The 19,721-nt window shown below is 45.0% G+C and overlaps 1 protein-coding gene across 1 annotated transcript in view; it reads left to right on the forward strand.

Moving 5' to 3' along the window:
- The window catches only part of PAXBP1 (PAX3 and PAX7 binding protein 1), a 49,648-nt gene extending 33,980 nt beyond the window's left edge, over positions 1-15,668 (forward strand). Inside the window, exons 16-18 of the mRNA XM_074996859.1 lie at positions 5,834-5,980; positions 12,414-12,568; positions 14,139-15,668. Coding sequence (XP_074852960.1) covers positions 5,834-5,980; positions 12,414-12,568; positions 14,139-14,256 — 420 coding nt within the window. The 3' untranslated portion in view covers positions 14,257-15,668. The remainder of the gene's footprint in view (positions 1-5,833; positions 5,981-12,413; positions 12,569-14,138) is intronic.
- Positions 15,669-19,721: the final 4,053 nt, after the last annotated feature.

Here is a 19,721-nt window from a genome sequence, read left to right on the forward strand (position 1 = left end):
GTTCCACTCCCAATGGCAAAACATCACCACAGACAAATGGGTGCTGGAGATCATAGTCACGGGTTACACGATCCCCTTCCAGTCACTCCCAACAACGAAGCCTTCTGCCAGGCCTCACCTCAGAGACGCTGCCCACGAGGCAAGGCTCAAGCAGGAGGTGGATCACTTTATGTTCATAGGGGCGGTGGAAAGAGTGCTGGAAAAATTCCAGGGGAAAGGTTTTTATTCACGCTACTTCCTAACAGAGAAGAAAACAGGAGGCTGGAGGGCCATCTTAGATCTTCAGGGCCTCAACCGTTACTTGCGCAAGCAGCGTTTTCGGATGATCACAGTTGCCTCTATACTCACAGCACTGGACAATGGAGACTGGTTTGCAGCCCTCGACTTACAAGATCCTGACTTTCGTATAACAATCCACCCGGCACACAGACGCTTCTTCCGCTTCACAGTCGGCAAGGAGCACTTCCAGTACAGGGTTCTTCCGTTCGGCCTTTCTTCGGCTCCCAGAGTCTTTACCAAAACCCTGGCAGTGGTGTCAGCCTACCTGCACAGACAGGGGGTGTTTATTTTCCTATATCTGGACGACTGCCTGCTGAAGGCGGCCTCGAAGGCAGAGGTCTTACGCATGATACGTGTCACAGCTGACACGTTTTCTTCACTGGGCCTAGTTATCAACCTCGCAAAGTCAAAGACTGAACCCACACAAGATATAGAGTTCATAGGGGCACGCATAAACTCTTTCACAGCAAGAGTATACCTGCCCAACACCCGCTTCCACACCATCAGTGCGCTGGTGCAGGTCATCACATACAGCCCCACGGTGCTGGTCTTAACGTGCCTACAGCTGTTGGGCCACATGGCGGCAGCGACGTTTGTGGTACAGAATGCCAGGTTACACATGCGAAGCCTGCAGCATTGGCTGGCAAGCGTTTACAAACTGGCATCCCATACTGTCCACAGGGTGGTGTTGCCCACGACAGAGGTGCGCAGATCCCTGGCGTGGTGGGAAAATCCCAAGAATCTGCTAGTGGGGGTGCCCTTTCACCAACCACAAATTTTTATTTTTCTTACTACCGACGCCTCCCGCATAGGATGGGGAGCGCACATTGGCGACAAGGTGATGCAAGGGCTGTGGTCCCCTGCAAAACAGACACTGCACATAAACATACTGGAGCTCAGAGCAGTGTTCAATGCCTGCAAACATTTTCAAGATTACCTGCACGGCAAAGTAGTCGGGATCAATACCGACAATACCTCCACTATGTTTTACATCAATCAACAAGGAGGAGCACGATCCCGTGCTCTATGTGCGGAAGCAGTCCGATTGTGGAACTGGTGCATCGCCAACAACATAATGTTGAAAGTCTCGTACTTGCCGGGCGCTCACAATGCGAAAGCAAATCAGCTGAACAGGCGCTTCGCACTCATGCACGAATGGCAGATCCGCTCCGATCTGCTACGGCGCATTTTTCATACATGGGGGTTTCCCCAGATCGATCTGTTTGCCACCCAGTACAACAAGAAGTGTCCCCAGTACTGCTCCAGGGCAGGAGTGGGACGGGGGTTCCTGGGGGACGCATTCATGATTTCATGGAGGGGCCCTCTACTTTACGTGTTTCCCCCCACAGTGCTTATCCACAAGGTTCTGCAGAAAACCAGAAGGGACAGAGCTCGCATGATACTCATAGTCCCAACTTGGGATCGGCAGCAATGGTTTCCCTTGCTTCTGCGCATGTCGGACTGCCCACCGCTTCCTCTACCAGTGGCGCCGGACTTACTCACGCAGGCTCAGGGGTCCATAGTGCACCCGCACCCTCAGGGTCTGCGTCTGCAAGCATGGTTAATCTGTGGCTCCTTAGAGAGCATGTGTACGGAGGGAGTACAAGTAGTCCTGGAATGTAGCTGAAGGACCTCCACCAGGAGGACTTACAAGCAGAAATGGACTTGATTTACAGCCTGGTGTTCCGCCAAGCAGTTAGCTCCCCTTGATGTTCCTATACCTGTAATACTAGAATACTTATTGGACCTCAGAAGAGGCAGGCTTTCTCTATCCTCGCTAAAGGTCCACCTCACTGCTATATCAGCCTTTCGGCATAGAGGAAGGGCCCACTGTATTTGCCCATCCTATCGTCACAAGGTTCTTGAAGGGGTTGGTAAACCTGTACCCCCCTCAGAAACCGCTTCCACCATCGTGGAGTCTGGACTTGGTGCTCAGCACGCTATCGGGTCCACCTTTCAAACCATTAGCCACAGTTCCCCTCCGTCTCCTTACGATGAAAACCACCTTCCTCCTTGCGATTACGTCAGCCTGTAGGGTGAGCGAGCTCACAGCAGTGATGGCAACGCTGCTGTGCACAGTATTCTCAAAGGAGGCGGTAACCTTAAGGTTGCACCCAGCCTTTGTTCCAAAAGTTTCTTCGGAGTTCCATCTTAATGAACCAATAGTTTTACCCTCGTTTTACCCGAAGCCTCACAGCTCCAGCAAGGAGGCACGCCTGCATCTCCTGGATGTGAGGAGGGCGTTGCCCTGCTACATAGACAGAACTAAGTCCTTCTGGAAAACGGACAGACTTCTAGTCTCTCTCGCTCCCAGGTCAAAAGGAGAGGGTCTCTCTTCACAGAGAGTCTCAAAGCACATTGTGTCCTGTATAAAAATGTGCTACGAACTTCGAAAGACTTCTTTGCTGGCCCCGCCTAGGGCTCACTCCACCAGGGCAGTGTCAGCGTCAACATCCTTCTTCAAGGGCATCGCGTTAAAAGACATCTGTAGAGCAGCGACCTGGTCATCCTACGACACCTTCGCCAAGCATTATGCCCTACATCAGGTATTCGAAGAGGATACCTGTCTGTCAACAGCAGTCCTCTCGGGGGCAAGCTGCACATGAACCGATTACCCACCTCCTTACTTGGGTTACTGCTGGGTAGTCACCTATTGTGGAGCACCCACGGGGACCACTCGAAGAAGAAAGAAGTTACTCACCTGTAGTAACGATGGTTCTTCGAGATGTGTCCCCGTGGGTACTCCACCAGCCGCCCATCCTCCCCGCTTCGGATCTCTGTCTAGTGTTTTGCAGGAGCATTCGAGGCAGTTGGTCAAGGAACTGGTGGGGACCGGATCGCGCGCACGGGGAGCGGCGTGTGCTGGCGCATGCGTGATCCAGGAGAAACTGCTGGAAGAATTCTGATCTGCGGCGCCGGGCGAGCCCGACACCTATTGTGGAGCACCCACGGGGACACATCTCGAAGAACCATCGTTACCACAGGTGAGTAACTTCTCTTTTTCAATATTTTAAGTGGGGAATATAAATACAGATATAGTGAACATTTGTAATTTTAAGATGCTTGATTGTAACTACTCTAAGGTTTAAAGGAAATTAAAATCTCATCCCCCTTTAACACTATCTCTTATACAAAGGGCCGAGCAGAGAGCACTTTAACAGATCATTTTGTAAAGGGCAACTATTTTAAAATGATATACAGTAGGGTCACAACGTTCGTGAGGGTTTGGTGTTGAGGACCCTCGCAAATGTTGAATTCTGTGAATATGGTGAAGCTGGCGCTCCCTGCCTGGTGGCCTGGCTGGCGGCCTGCCCTGCCCTGGAGTCCTGGCGAGGTGGCTGCTCGAGAATAATTGAATTCACCAACGTTAAGTTCGAGAATGTAGGGACCTTGCTGTATTACATATTTCACATACAAAGCAAATCAGTCTTGATAGTTCAACTGAAAAGAAAATTTGAGACAAAGTCTAAGAGTGTGCCATCAAAATACAAATTGTCTGGCTGAAATGAAAGATCTGGATGGGGACAAAGGACAGAACAGCTACTTTAGTTGTGTTTATTTTTAAATTTTAAAAAAGTAGGAAACATCCACCTCATGCACAAGTGACACTTCAATTTATCCCTTATTCTGGAATTCTGGAACAATTGTAATCTTGGTTTACTTTGTTTACTTGAGGCTGGGGGGTAGAAAGGAGATGCAGGAAACACCTGATCTTCAAATGTGCATAGTGATAATTTGGCTCTTTTTCTTTCGAGACTGTTGTAATAAGATAACTGTCACTTGCCCTTTAATTTGAAATGAAGTATATGAGTTCAACATATGAACCAAAGGAGTGAGCACATAGGTTGGAGTTTAATACAAGCTTTACAAACTTCTGCAAACAGTAGTAGTTGGTCTAGGATTTTCCAGTGGTGGATGCAGGGACTCACTTGGGGAGAAAAGGAATTGTTTATCCACCTTTTGAGTATGTTTGAAAATATGTTTGTATGCATAACAAGGTTTGTAATATTTTGGCAACAGTTATTTCAAATTAAAAGTAAGCTACTTGCCTTCATTACACTTTTTTCTTTTGTGGTGGGGGTGTGTGTGTGTGTATTAGAGGGGAATACTGGCTCTCTATTCTCAAACATTAAAGTGATTTTTAAAAAAAAAAAAAAGATCATGACTGATCATATGTTCATGATGGTCTTGCTTGTATTTTTAAAGTAAATTCAACCAATTCTTGAAAGCAGTTTTCCTTAGTAACTTTCTCACTTCTTTAAGGTGTGGTAGGAAAATGTTATTTTACAGAGGGACAAAGTGGCACAGAGTAATTGACTTTACAAAGTCATAGAAGTCTGTGTGGGTGTGTCCACGTAACAAAGATATTTACGAATAACGGTTGCTATTCACCACAGAAAGCTTGGGAATTTACTTGTCTATACTAAAATGATGTATTGCAAAGTGAACTGTGTAAGTTACTAACCATTTGATCCACTCAGCCATATCTACATCTTCATCCACATTATTTACAAATTTGATGCCATTAATTTAGGCTAGACTAAATATATTAACTGGCTACCACATTACAAGGTCAGTTTCCCTGCCTTTTGGTATTTTCACTTTTACATCACATACTATGAATGATGCATCCAAATTTATTTGGTGGTCCTTCTGATTCATTAGGTGGTCCTACTGATGACGGGTCATTTTCTTTCCTTTCTTTTTCTGCTTGTTCCTGCTTACATGTACCCTAGATTCTGTTATTTCCACCCATCTGATGAAGTGGGTTTTACCCATGAAAGCTCATAATCTAATAAATTTGTTAGTCTCTAAGGAGCCATGGGACTGCTTGTTTCCCAGTAAGTAGTTTTCCTTATGATGATTAATTCGTGCACCTAGGCCCAGCATCATCTTCCACTGTTTCCACTGGACACACTTTTTCTTCAAAATATTTCCCGATAGGATCTGTTTTATACTCAGACACCATGACATTTTTTCTCTGGCAAGTGTGGAGGAATGTAGGAAGCTGTGTGCGTGTGCTGCATGTCTTCCTTTTGTCTTTCTAGTCCACGTTGCTGTTCCTTTCTGTGATGCCTCTGTCTTTTCTTATATATTGTCTCTCTGTCTTAAGACAGTGTCTTAACTCCTCTGCCATGCTTGGCCAAGGACTATCACCACATAAGTACAGAACAAAAACAGACCTATCCAGCTTGTCTTTCTTTGCATGTGGTACTTGTTAGTTGGCTGAGAAACAGAAATTGAAAGCCCAGAACTTTCTAGAAAAAGAGCTAATAGTTAGGCTGGACAGTCTAGAGCCATTTAATATATTTTTGTGAGACTGCATGTGTATTTATAGCATGTCAGTGATGAGAATTAATTGTAACTTATTTTTAAATGAAAAATTTAGAAATTTATTGATATTTTTGAAATAAACTAGTAAAAAATTAGCAGCAGGGCTAATGTTTGAATGTTTGAATAAAACATCTGAATAAATGTTTTATTCAAATCAGTTTCAGTAATTGCTTATGCTTTACCTCCAGATATTCAACACCTCCATTATCTCTGTTTTCAGTTACTAGGAAACTTTCTCCAGTGGTATGGAATCCTTTCAAACAAAACTTTACAGGAGCTATCGATAGATGGCCTCTTAAATAGATATATCCTTATGGCTTTTCAGAATTCTGAGTGTGGTGAGGACAGCATTAAGAAAGCTCAAAGTGTAAGTAAAACAGAACAAAATCAAGTAAAATAGTTTTTATGTGGCTTTATTTTCTAACTCATGAACTTCCAATCAAGTAAGATGTATATTTGGAGCCTTATTGTGAGACTATTCAGCTTCCCAAGTTTAGCCTAAGACTTCCTGTGGTGTTGCCCATAGTAGTTTACTAATAAGTTACTATGCTTTCGTGGCAGACAACTTTATATAAAATACACATTTATATTAAATTAGAATTCTTATTCTATCCTGGATATTGTTAGTAACGTTTTAAGGTATAGATTAGTATGGAGACCTACCATCTTAATTCCAATGTTAGTCTTTATATTTTGTTACAGTAACTTCACAGTGTATACCTTATGTTCTTCTTCGAGTGATTGCTCATGTCCGTTCCAATTTGGGTGTGTGCTGGGTGCATGCCCAGTTGCCGGAAGCTTTTTGCCATAGCCGGTAGCCCTAGGTTCGGTGCAGCGCCCCCTGGAGTGGTGCCTGCATGGCCGCCCATATATGCATCGCCTGCCCTGCCCCCTGCTCAGTTCCTTCTCACCGTGCTGTGGGCTGTTGAGCCTTCACTGGTCGCCTTTATTGTTTTAATTAGTTGTAAATAGTTTAGGTAGTTGTCTTTCATAGGTAAATAGTTCTGCTTAGCACTTAGTGAGCCGAGGTGGGACTTTAACCCCACTTGGTGCCAGGGGATGCCTGGCTCCCTGGGGTTTAAAGCCTGCTCAAAATGTGGCAAACAAATGCCCAAAAGCGACCTGCATAGGGCTTGCCTGAGTTGCCTTGGTGAGGCACACCTCTGGGAACGCTGCTCTATTTGCAGGGCCTTCAAGTCTAGGAATTTGAAAGACAGAGCTCAATGGCTGACAGTTCTACTAATGGAATCAGCCTTGCACCTGGACATTTCCCCAGTGGGAACTCAGAGCGCTGCATCGTTGATGCAGAGCGCTCCAGCACCGTTTGAGCTGTTGGAAAGCTCCTGGTGCCGAGAGCAGGACTCGGTGCCTGGCACCTGTTGCCTCTGGGCGCCATAAGAGCTGATCCCTGGTGCCTCACAAGAAGAGGAGATGAGACTGGGGTTGATCCCAGGAGAGGAGCTGGTGACGGCAAGCCTCGAGAGAGTCCGCCAGATCACACCATGACCGGGGTCATGAAGTGCGGGTGTTGACTCCAGCGCGAGGCAGGAGCCTGTGTTCTCCCAGACTGCCCTCGACGCCGAAGGCCTTTAGCGCAGCACAAGGCCTCCTGCAGATCACAATGCCACTGTAGACACTGCACCGGGGAACCTTCATCACCCCAGATACAGGCGTCTGAACAGTCTCTGGGGGCCCCGGCACAGTTCCTGACGCCGGTGAGGCCCCTGCAAATGGTTGCCTCTCTCGGTGCCTCGCAGCAGATGGTGCAGGGCACACATGCACTGATAGGAGCCTCGGGACCCTCGGCATCGCCGCGGTCATTTGCCATCAGCATCGGACTCCTTTTACTCCAGTTCAAGTCGGAGTGTGAGTACAAGATCATCCTGATGCAGCTGGCATTGACACCAGCCCCAATGCCCCTTGGAGGGGGTGTGGCAAATGCCCACCCTGAAGGTGCCCTGCAATGGCCCTTCTGGACCCGTGGGCAATCCATGAGGCGCAGGGGCGAGCTGTGGGAGTCCCAGCTAGGGTGCCCAGCACTCCCCAGGTGCCGAGATCGGCACCGACCGCTGCATTGGGAGCCCCTTAGGGAGCAGGAGTCATCATCAGCACCGATGCAAATGTGGGCACTCCCCCCTGCAGGCACTGGGACCTGTGTTGCGGTGGGCACCGGCACCAACAGAACCGATGCCACCCCAGGTGCTGAGTGGACCCGTCATGGCGGCACCTTATCATATGCCACTAGGGGGCCCTTCACCCCAGGCACCGAGCATGGCACTGCAAACCACGGTGACAGGGACTCAAATGGAGGTGCCTGAATCCCCCGCATCTATGGGCTTGGAGGGCATGATGCCCTCATCCTCCCCAGATGAGGCATTGCCTGGATCCTCTGCATTCCTGGTAATGGAGGATGGAGTGTACCAGCAGTTATTGAGAATGGTGGCCCAGAGTCTGGGAGTACAGGCGGAAGAGGTCAGAGATGAAATAGACCCTGTTACAAACATTCTCTCAATGTCTGGACCTGCCAGGGTGGCACTGCCCATTATAAAGACAGTTGCTAACACAGCAAAGACAGTGTGGCAGACCCCAGCCTCAGTCTTGCCCATGGCTAGGAAGAACAAATGCTGGTATTTCGTCCCAGCCCAGGGCAGTGAACATCTGTTTACCTATCCACCCTCCCCCGACTCCCTGGTCATGGATGCTGTGAACAACAGAGAGAGATGGGATACAGGGGCCCTCCCCTAAAAACAAGGAGGACAAATGCTTAGACCTGTATGGTTGGAAAGTCTATTCTAGAGTTGGCCTCCAACTGAGATTGCCTAACCAGCAGGCCATGGTTAGCAGATATGCGCATAATACAGCCACCTCCATGGACTATTTTGCTGAGTTACTCCCCCCAGAGACCCGGTCGGACTTAAGGCACTGGTAGAGGAGCAGAGCCTCATATCTAGAGCAGCGCTACATGCCGCACTAGACGCAGCGGATGCGGCCACCAGCGTCATGGCCTCGGGTATAGCCATGAAAAGAGGGGCTTGGCTTCAGGTCTCAGGACTCTCGCAGGAAATGCAGCAGTCCATACAGGACCTTCCCTTTGAGGTATCCTCCCTATTTTCAGAAAAAAATAAGAGGCTTCATAGTATGAAGGACTCACTGACCACCCTATGCTCACTGGGTCTTTATACACCGGCGACCCAGAGGAGACGCTTCACCCTGAGACCCCAGTTCAGGCAGTTCCCACAACAATAAAGGGACAGGAACAGGAGAAGGGGCCACCATAATACAAGACATCAGGGCCACCAGACACAAGCAGAGCCACCAAAAACACTAGTTTTGATGGGGCAGTCAGGAGCGACACACAAGCCATCCCCACAGTTCCAGCTCAGTATTTGTATTTTCATCCCACCTATCCCCATTCTACCATGCGTGGTGCAGCATAACGTCAGACCAGTGGGTCCTCCACATGGTAGAAAAGGGATATGCTATCCAATTTTCTTCCTACCCCCCCCCCCCCCCCTTCCGCTCCCCTTCCCTGTCCCTCTTCAGGGACCCCTCTCACGAGACAGTTCTCAGACAGAAGGTAAAGGCCCTCCTACAAAAGGGAGCTATAGAGGAAGTTCCCCAGGAATTCAGGGGGCAGGGGGTTTTATTCCTGTGATTTCCTAATCGTGAAAGGGGGATTACAGCCAATCTTGGACCTACAAAACCTAAATACATTTGTGAAAAAGATCGTTTCATATGATATCCCTGGGCATAATTATCCCAACGCTGGAACGAGGGGTCTGGTTTGTCGCTCTCAATTTTACAGGCCATGTATTTCCATATAGTAGTCTATCCACCTCACAGGAGGTTCCTCTGGTTTGTGCTAGGGAAGGACCATTATCAGTTCACAGTCCTTCCATTTGGCCTCTCCTCGGCCCCTAGAGTCTTTACCAAATGTATGTCAGTAGTGGCGGCCTTCCTACGCAGGCAGGGGGTGTGCCTCTTCCCCTACCTAGACAATTGGCTGATCCGACCTGGGTCGCAGCAACAAGTGGCGCGACACATGCAGCTGATTTGAGAGACTTTCGACGCACTGGGCCTCCTCGTGAACGAGGCAAAGTCTGTGCTAGTCCCAACTCAGGTCCTGGAGTTTGTGGGTGCCCAAATAGATGCAGAGCAAGCCAGGGCCTTCCTGCCCCAGAACAGGGCCCAAGCCATGGTGTCTTGCATCCAAGGCCTGATCAGATTCCCAACCGCAACAACCAGGGGATGCCTCAGGCTGTTGGGCCACATGGCAGCATGCACATTCATAGTCCAGCATGCCAGGTTGTGAATGTACCCCTCCCAGCTATGGCTAGCTTCGATATACAGGCATGTCAGGGACAATATAGACAAGTTTAGTGACAGTTCCCCCCAAGAGTGTTAAGGGTATTACACTGGTGGCTAGAAGCCCGGTTTGTCTGCATGGGAGTGCCCTTCAATCCCCTGCAACCCTCCCTCTCCCTGGTCACAGGTGTCTCGGACCTGGGCTGGGGAGCATACTTGGGGGACCGCCAGACTCAGGCCCTGTGGAACAAATCTAACGCTCAGCTCCACATAAACGTGCAGGAGCTAGAGCGGTTCGGCTGGCATGCGAAGTGTTTCAGAGCGAACTGAAAGGGCAGTGTGTCACAGTCAGCACAGACAATACTACGGCGATGTACTATATAAACAAATGGGGGTGCACGCTTGTCGCCCCTGTGTCTTGAGGCCCTCGCGCTCTGGGACTTCTGCATCCAGCACCAGATTCTCCTGCGGGTGTTCTACCTGCCTGAGGCTCTCAATTCCCTAGTGGATTGCCTCAGCAGGTCCTTCATGGACCACGAGTGGTCATTGCACACGGAAGTACTGAGTTCAATTTTCCAGAGGTGGGGACGTCCCCAGGTAGACCTCTTCACCACTCATTTCAACACCAAGTGCAGGACATTCTGCTGTTACCAGACCCTAAAGCCCAGGCTCTTGGGCAGACGCCTTCAGCATCTGTTGGTCAGGACCCTTGCTTTACGCCTTCCCACCAATACCGCTCATCCACCGAACACTGCTGAAAATTCAGTCAGACCAAGCGTCAGTTATCCTGGTGGCCCCAGCTTGGGCTTGGCAACACTGGTACTCGACCCTCTTGGAGATGTCCGTTTACAACCCGGACCTGCTGACACAGGAGGAGGGGAGACTGCGGCACCCCAATCTCCAGGCGCTGCATCTCACAGCATGGAGGCCCCATGGCTGAGACCGGTCAAGCTGGCCTGCTCCAAACCTGTCAGGGAAGTATTGTTGAACAGCAGGAAGCCCTCTACAAGGGTAACAAACATAGCCAAATGGAAGAAGTTTACCCTATGGGCCACTCAAAGGGGGTTATCCCCAGGGAAGGCCCCAATACCTTGTATCCTAGACTACTTGGTGGCCCTAAGCCAGACAGGGCTGTCACTATCCTCCCTGAAAGTACACTTGGCAGCTATTTCAGCTTTTCACCCAGAGTCTGGGATGTCATTGGTCTTCTCAGACCCAGTGGTGAAAAGGTTCATGAAGGGAATGGAAAGGGTCAAACTGCAGGTTTGTGCCCCTCCCCCCCCCCCCCCGCCAACATGAGACCTTAATTTGGTTTCGTCAAAGCTTATGGCTCCCCCATTTGAAGCCCTCGCCACCTGTTCCATGTTATTCCTTAGTTACGAGACAGCATTCCTGGTGGCCATTACCTCAGCCAGAAGAGTGGCAGAGCTCAGGGCCCTGACGGTGGACCCACTTTATACGGTGTTCCACAAGGATACGGTCAGGCTGAGACCCCACTTGGCGTTTCTGCCTTAGGTGGTCTCCCCCTTCCACATTAACCAAGACGTTACCTTACCAGTGTTCTATCCAAAGCCCCATGCCTCCCCTAGGGAGCAGAGCTTACACACTTTGGATGTCCGGAGGGCACTAGCTTTCTATATAGGCAGGACCAAACCCTTGCGGAAGTCGCAACAGTTGTTTGTTGCAGTGGCAGACAGGATGAAGGGGAACCCAGTCTCCTTTCAGCATGTCTCCTCCTGGATAGTGGCCTGTATCAGAGAGTACTACAAACGGGTGGAGGTTCCCCCTCCCCCAATCAGGGCTCACTCCACCAGGGCACAGGCCTCCTCTGCAGCGTACTTGGCCAGGGTCCCTATCCAGGACATCTGCAGGGCGGCCACTTGGTCCTCCATTCACACGTTCTCAGCGCGTTACGCAGTAACACAGCATGTACAGGAAGATGCTGCGGTGGGCAGGATTGTCCTGCACTCCTTCATGGGCTCTGACCCCACCTCCTAAGCATTGGCTTGCATTCACCCAAATTGGAGTGCACACAAGCAATCCCTCAAAGAGGAAAAGACAGTTGCCTGTTCCATAACTGGTGTTCCTGGAGCTGTGTTGCTCATGTCCATTCCAAAACCTTCTCATCTGTCGGAGTAGCTGGCAAGCAGGAACTGAGCGGGGGTGGTGGAGGGGGTCAGGCGGTGCATATGTGGGCGGCCATCCAGGCACCATTCCAGGGGCGCCGCACCAACTCTAGGGCTACTGGCTAGGGAAAAAAGCTTCTGGCAACTGGGCATGTGCCGGCGCTTGCCCACATTGGAATGGACATGAGCAACACATCTCGAAGAATACCAGTTACAGAACAGGTAGCTGTCTTTTTTTTTTTTTTTAGTTCTTTTTAGTAAAAAGGGTGGCAACTTGCTAACTTTCTAAAATATCTCAGACCTTAGATACTGTTTTTTCTTGCCTTTCTGTTTTAACATGGTTTTCCCCCCCACCCCCATCATCTCTAGGTAATCGCTTGCTTTCCTAAACAGTGGTTCACTAATCTGAAAGGAGACAAAACTATTTCCCAGCTAGAGAACTTCTGTAGATACCTTGTTCATCTGGCTGATACAATTTACAGAAACAACATTGGATGCTCTGATGTGGAAAAAAGAAATGCAAGGTAATATATTTTGAATTATTTAATGCAGTGGCAGCTCATGCCACTGAAATATACAACTCATACAGCACATGGTTCAACAGACATCTCCATGTATATATTTTACCTTAGGGAGGAGTTCCTCCTTTTTCAAAGTTTAAGTGGGATCTTTAATATGATTACTGCTCCCATTGTGTGGTTGTGCGCTAAACAATTATTTTAAAAGTGACATGTTGGCATTTTGTTTGGTTTTGTTAGTTTCTTGACAAATATGCTACTGTTGCAGATAACTGCTTACCATGCAAATTCCCACAACTGCTAGCAGTAACGATTTTTGTAATACAAATTGTGCTCTTGCAATGATCTTAAACACACCGGTACTACCCACCAAAAAAGTCTTAGATTATCAGATGATATTGTTCAGCCTTCTGCAGGAGAATCGCTGTACCGAAGAGCTTCGTAGAATTAGACATTAGATGCCATAAGTGGCTAGAAGATGTGAATTGGAAGAGAAGAGAGATTCCAGTAGAAGAATGAGTCTCTCTTGATAGTCTTCCTAGCTTATAGATATTTTCTTCTACGCTAGCTATTTGGGAAGCTTTCACTGGAACTGTGGATTTAATAATGAAAGTATAGATGGATACTGAGCCAAAATTTCTTGATCCACCTTTCCAATTAATTTAGTCTTCTGTGTTGTGTGCTGATAACTTTAAGGATATGAAAGTATACACTAAATCACAAACTTTCCTGGTAACAGTTGTGCAGTTGGCCACAAATGTGTATTTAATTTTATCTTGCCACATTACGTAAGTGTTCCTTCCCTTTGCAATGTAACCGTGCATCTAGACTCCTCCCTCCCATTCTATATGAGGAAATATTAGATTCTCTTCAAAGCAAAAAAAATCATAAATTGTGCCACGAGGGAAACAAAACAACATAATCCATATTTATATGCGTGTGAGTTTTTGATAGTCCCCAATTAGGGTAGATTTTTGGATTTCTGTAATCCATGAAAATTTCTTTGGATAGTTAATTTCATAACTTCATCTTTGTTCATTTTGTGAGAGATGCATGTACAGATAGATATTTTAATTTCCTGTAAGGATTGTACCTCCTAGATTGTTAGTTGTTTACTCTGAATGTGGTGGTATCATTCAGTCCTGGTCAATATATTATAAATGCGTAGCAGTATTTTTCTCGCGAAATGCAAAAAAAACTGCTTAATTTTTACATTTTATTTTATATTTTTGACTCAAGCAGTGTTTGTTTAATGGAACTGTTAATATACCATGTGACTCGGCAGTTCATCCTCAGACTATGCTGTGTCCAAATAAGCAATACGTATGCAGCTTGTCTGCCATTTTTGTTTCTAGAATTGCTACCCCCAAAATAGATTTTCTTGTTTTCATACCTAGAAACGCACTGATTTTAATCAGCAAAATTAAAAAAAAAAAAAAAAAAAAAAAATCCAACAACCTGACCAACTGGCTATGAGTAGAAAAAAGAATAAACAGTGAAATGTTTCTAAGATATTTGACTTATGTTAGGTTTTCTTTTCCAAGCATATTAACTTACCTTTTTCTCCTTTGTTTAGGGAGCAAATAAAACAGACTGTAAAGCTTCTAGCAAGCATTCGAGCATTGGACCATGCTGTAGCAGTTGCAAATGACCATAATGTGAAAGAGTTAAGGGTTTTAATTGAAGGGAAATAATTTTAGATGACTCATTTGGAGCTTTAAAACCATTCCTGATGTGTAATTTATGTACATATGTAAAGTTTCTTAAACTGTAAAGTATTGATCCTTGTTTTAATACAAAGTGCTGCATTCTTGCATACATGATCTTTAATAAGTATTGATTTCTTTAAGAAAAGAAAAGGAATCCAGGAATACCATCTTTCCAGCAGTCACTTTCCTTAAAATTTCTCAGCATATTGTTTACAAAATACTTTGTACCCCATGATAACTAGTCATCTACTCAGTTAACTATCCCATGGTTAACTGAAGTATGTATAATATATAATGTGTAATAACACAGTATGCTTATATTTATACCATCCTGTTACTTTCACACTGGATATATACTGGTCTTCTGCTGTTGAAATAAGCTTTTCAGTTGCTGAAATTTACTTCAATAAACTGACTGCATTATTGGTCAAAAGGGCTGGCAAAAGAGTCAAATATGAAAATAATTTGACTTAAGTAATTAAGGAAGCTTCCAAATAGCACCTGACATTACAGAGCAGTTGTGCTACACTCAGATGAAACAGCTTAACTTTACACCTTTTATTCAGAGTTAATATGGATTTTTCTTCAAACTGTTTTTAAAAACAATCATCATAGTTTTTAATTCATACAGTAGTCTGGTGGCTTAAACGTGTGGTAAGCATATGTTTTAAGGTAAATGGCAACTTTGTAGTATGCCCCTCCTTCCCCCCAAAATTACTCCTCTTGAAGGGGGTAGCGTTGCACTTGTGGGTCTTGGACCCTCATCCCTTGAACAGTTCAGCTAAATCTGCTCTTTGTGTTCTTTTTGCATAACTTATTATATCTTTGATTTAGATGTGAAATATATTTGTGCTCACATAGGTATTTCTAGAGGTATAAAAGCCAAAGAAGGGTAAATATATATTTCCTATGAGCCAATATAATCACACAATCCAAAAAGTTTAACACTCCTGTTGAGTAAACCTATTTAAAAAATGAGCTAACTTTCAAAACAAGATGACCTTTTAGATTTGAGCTGTTTTTTGTCAGAACACTAGTGATATCTTGGAGTGCCAGGAACACTAACTTGCAGTCACTGTCTTGGCCAAGCTATTTCCAGGTGTGCCCTATGTTAGTTGGGAATTGTAGCAATAAATTGGCATACTGAGTAATATTAGAATCATTGTATTTTATGCTCATCTCATGTGGTATAAATGAGTATTAAAATGTACAATTTGTAATACGCACACATAATTTGGAACCCAAATAGTTGTTTTCTGAACCTGGACTGGTGGAGCACATTCAGAGTATCTGCTTTTAAGAATCCTTTCAATAAAATTGTCATGGAGCTGTGTCAATGAATCCTGTGGAAGCTTTTTGTTCCTTTGGAGAAGGGGTAAAGGAAGCAGCCTGCGTGCTTGCTGACTCATTCTTTAAACAAATAATGAAGGAAAAACCTCAAATGGAAAGATGATTGTGAAATGTGCCAAAGCCATATTGTCTTGGGGTGGGATCTCATTAGATTTTTTCCCCCAAAGTAAGCCGTTAGGCTTCCAGTATGTGGGTTAGAGACTGAAAATAATGCTGGGACTACTACCAGAAATGCTGGTGATTTAGTAGATGTTATTTTGTTGTCTGTTTTAATTATAGAAGGTATGGGTCAAACATTTCAAGAGGGTGAGAAGATTTTTTTCAAATATTCTCAAGGCATTCATTTATTTTTCAGGAGACATTCCAGTTGTCAGATTGAACTTTGAAAATATGAAAACTTAACTTGTATTAAGATCAAAATCTACCTTTTATAGTGGACTTTGGGTTTCAATCTTAGTTATAGAGAGGCTCTGTTTCCTAGTTATACACCCCTGCAGGAAGAATCATAGTCCTGTAGTTCCAGAATCCAGAGTTATCTGGAAAAGGAATTCTGGCAAATTCTAAAATCTCCACCATGGGCTAGAATGTACAACTCCAGAAGCACCATGAGGAAACCTAGGCAATTATCTGGCAGGCAGCCTCCATATATATTACAAACCAACTAACCAAGCAAAAAAACCCAAACAGTTGTATGAGCCATGGTTGGTGGACTAACGCATTTTATGGGGGAGGCAGTAAGAATCAGTGGAGCCCTATCAGAGCCTGATACTTCTAATGGAAGACAAGATATGTAGGAACAGCTTGATTCTATTATGCCATATGTTCTTTGAAGCTGCACTGTTTTGGCCTTGCTCTGCTGTCCAATTATGTCCCCCTCCACAGTGCACAAATGTTGCGGAGGGAAATCTTTACTGCCATGGGGGCAGAAGTATCATACAATGCTTTTTGCACTTAGGTTTCCCTGAGAGGACACGTGCTTCACAGTGCAACTAGTCTCCCAGACTCTTTCCTTCTGATTGTCTTTATCGTCCCTGTAGCTATATTTCTACTGAGGAGGTGTCCACTTTTTGCCTACTCTCCAATGACTTGCCTCCCGTCTGTACCATATAGCAGCAAAATGTTTTACTTTTTAAAAAATGAAAATGCAGACTTGCCGTTATTGTTATTTCACTGATTTAAATCTGTGTACTATAGTATTCAGGCAGGACACTTTCAGGACAATTATTTTAGAAAGCTGCTGCTATTTACTAAGCTACAAAAAATAACATCCTGCATTAATTTGGGTTGTCAGTAGGCCTGTAAATATATTAAAAATTACTTGTTTTGTTACTACACTGTGTTCCCTGTATGATGAGCACTTGGGCAGCCACCCAGGAGAGATTTAAATATCGGCCGGCAGATTAATGGAGTCCCACAGCTGGCAGCATGTGTTTCTATTGGTTGTGCACATCTGCATTTGCTATGGTGCAGATAATTTATTCTGCACATAGTTGGGAAAAAATAGAGGGAACATTGCACACAAGCAACTGCTCTTTATTATGGTACTGTGATTTCAGATTATAAAATGGCAGTTTATTGATAGTGGCTGCTTTTTTTTTGAGAACTAGCAAGTAACAGCTGGTTACCTAGTTAATTTACATCTTTAATGAACATCAGTGTGTGGCTGCAGTCCATCAAAGGGAAGACAAAAGGCATAGAGGTAATTTTAACCTCATTTCTTAAGATGTATGTAGAAGTGAAATACTTAAAATTTTGGCAGACTTTAAATTTACCTAGTGAAGGGTGTGGGGGCACAAAAAGTACTATTTCCGATTTCTATTGCTAGGGGATACAGAGAAACTGCATTTTTACATTGCTTTTTCATAATTTACATGAAGATTGATAATGGTAAAACGTATTGCCAAATGCAAAACAACTGAAAGCTGAATGAATCATTTAAAGGCTGCTTAGTAACAGGATTATCCATCTGCCCCCATCTTGCTAGTTATCATAATTGCTACATTCTGATGGCTGTCCACTGCCTGGTGAGGCCTCTGAAGTCAGTGCTAGGCAATTTCCTATTATCCATGTTACATTTACCACCATCATTGTAGCACAGCAAATAATTAATGGCGAGGGACCTTCCTTTTCCTACCTTAAGGAGGATTTTTTTTTGAGATTAGAGTTGCTGTATCTGCAGGACAAGTGCAGAAGCTCCTAAGGTGCTGATTTCTGTTGATAAATAAGGTATTTACATTTGTACTGCAAATGATTTGAGCTTTATAAATACATAGGTACCAACTCATCAAGAAAGAAAGAACCTTAGTTGTTTAAAAGCATTGCTTTATTAGACACAGTATTTCATGTAGCATTTGTTTCATGGTACTTTATGCACTGGCTCTTGATGCAAGAATCATTTCACTCAGCACTGCTATGCAGCTATCTGTAGAGTGTGAGATAATTGCACAGTACCAGAGTTTAGGTCTGGACAAAGTATTTTGTTAAAATTGCTAGCCAGACTTATGGTCCAATGCAAGTACATACCAAATAGGCATTTCTCCAGAAGAACCTGCATTCCCAAGCTTTTGTATAAAGACTAACTTCATTTAACTATATAATGTTCCATGAATTGAGACCAGTGATAAATGAGTGGGAGGGAATACAACAGATTTGTCTTTATAACTATACATTTTTACTAAAGTGCATTTCAGCCTTCCCTCTCTATGTATCCCACCACTAACTGACCTCAGGGAGGACAGGTCTCAAAGGAAATTGTAAATGTGCTTGCAGCATGATCCAAACAAAGCTCTCTGAATTCAGTCTTTCCCTTGACTTCAGCGTGCTTTAAAGCAGGTCCTGGAAGCCCACTCTGGATATGAGGGCTTCATTTTCACTAGGAAGCATGTGAAAACTTTCCATCACCCATTAGTAAGCCTAAGATTATGGTATGGAAATCACAGAATCTATGACAATTTCCTATTCAGCCCCTGTATGGAGCAACTGGAGCTCCCAACCAACATGGGCAGTGACTGGGGACCAGCTACAGATGAAGCAGTGGTGAGTGCTGGATGCTTTCCAAATTTTCAGTAACCCTATGTGACTGAAACATCATGAGATCTTTACAAATAAATAGGGGGTGCCTCCAGCTAGTCTTCTCGACTCTGAAATTGTAGAGTTCTGCTGTTTCGCTTGGGGTTGCCAATTTAAAATGGAGATATTCCTAGCGATGACATGATAGATATTTTTAAGTCCTGGAGGCCTGGCAACCAGTGTCACCCTGAAAGCTTTTTCCAGCAACTGAAGTGGTCAAAGTTGGTGCCTGTTTTTCTTAAGGAAAGCAAATTGTCCCTTAATCCCAGTAACTGGGTTTTAAAACTGGCATGAGCTGTGAAGTAGTAGTCAGTTTTGTTGTAGTAGGCCAGAAAATGATTAGGGGATTGGAATGACTGCTATAGGAAGAGAAAAAATAAGAACTGGACTTGTCAGTTTAGAAAAGGGGAGAGTAAGGGGTATTAGGATAGAGGTCTATACAATCCTGACTGGTGTGGAGAAAAAATTTCATTTACTAGTTCCCAGAACACAAGAACTAGGGGCCAGTTTAAAACAAACAAAACAGTATTTTTTCACACTCCTTGCCAGAGGACAGTGTGAAACCAAGACTTTAACAGACTTTATTTAAAAAAAAAACCTGAATAAATTTATAGAGAGAGGTCCATCAATGGCTACTAGCCAGGATGTCAAGTATTGGAGGGGTAGCCATGTTAGTCTGGATCTGTAACAGCAATGAAGGGTCCTGTGGCACCTTATAGACTAACAGAGCTCACGAAAGCTCATGCTCAAAACTTTTCTGTTAGTCTATAAGGTACCACAGGACCCTTCATTGCTGTAGCCAGGATGGTGTACCTCCCTCTTATTTGTCAGAGACTGGAAATAGGGTTACCATATTTGACCTTTCAAAAGAAGAGGATACCCCTAAAAGGGAGTCTGTTATCTACCTACTCACCTTGGCCTTGTCTACACTGACAAAAAACTTCAGCATGGCTGTGCTAATGGCCATTTCAAAGTTTTTGGTAAGTGTAGGCAGCCTCAGGGAATGTTGTCCACAAAGGGGTTGTTCTGTC

This window comes from Carettochelys insculpta, chromosome 1 (assembly GCF_033958435.1).
Source record: "Carettochelys insculpta isolate YL-2023 chromosome 1, ASM3395843v1, whole genome shotgun sequence".
Taxonomy (NCBI): Eukaryota; Metazoa; Chordata; order Testudines; family Carettochelyidae; genus Carettochelys; species Carettochelys insculpta.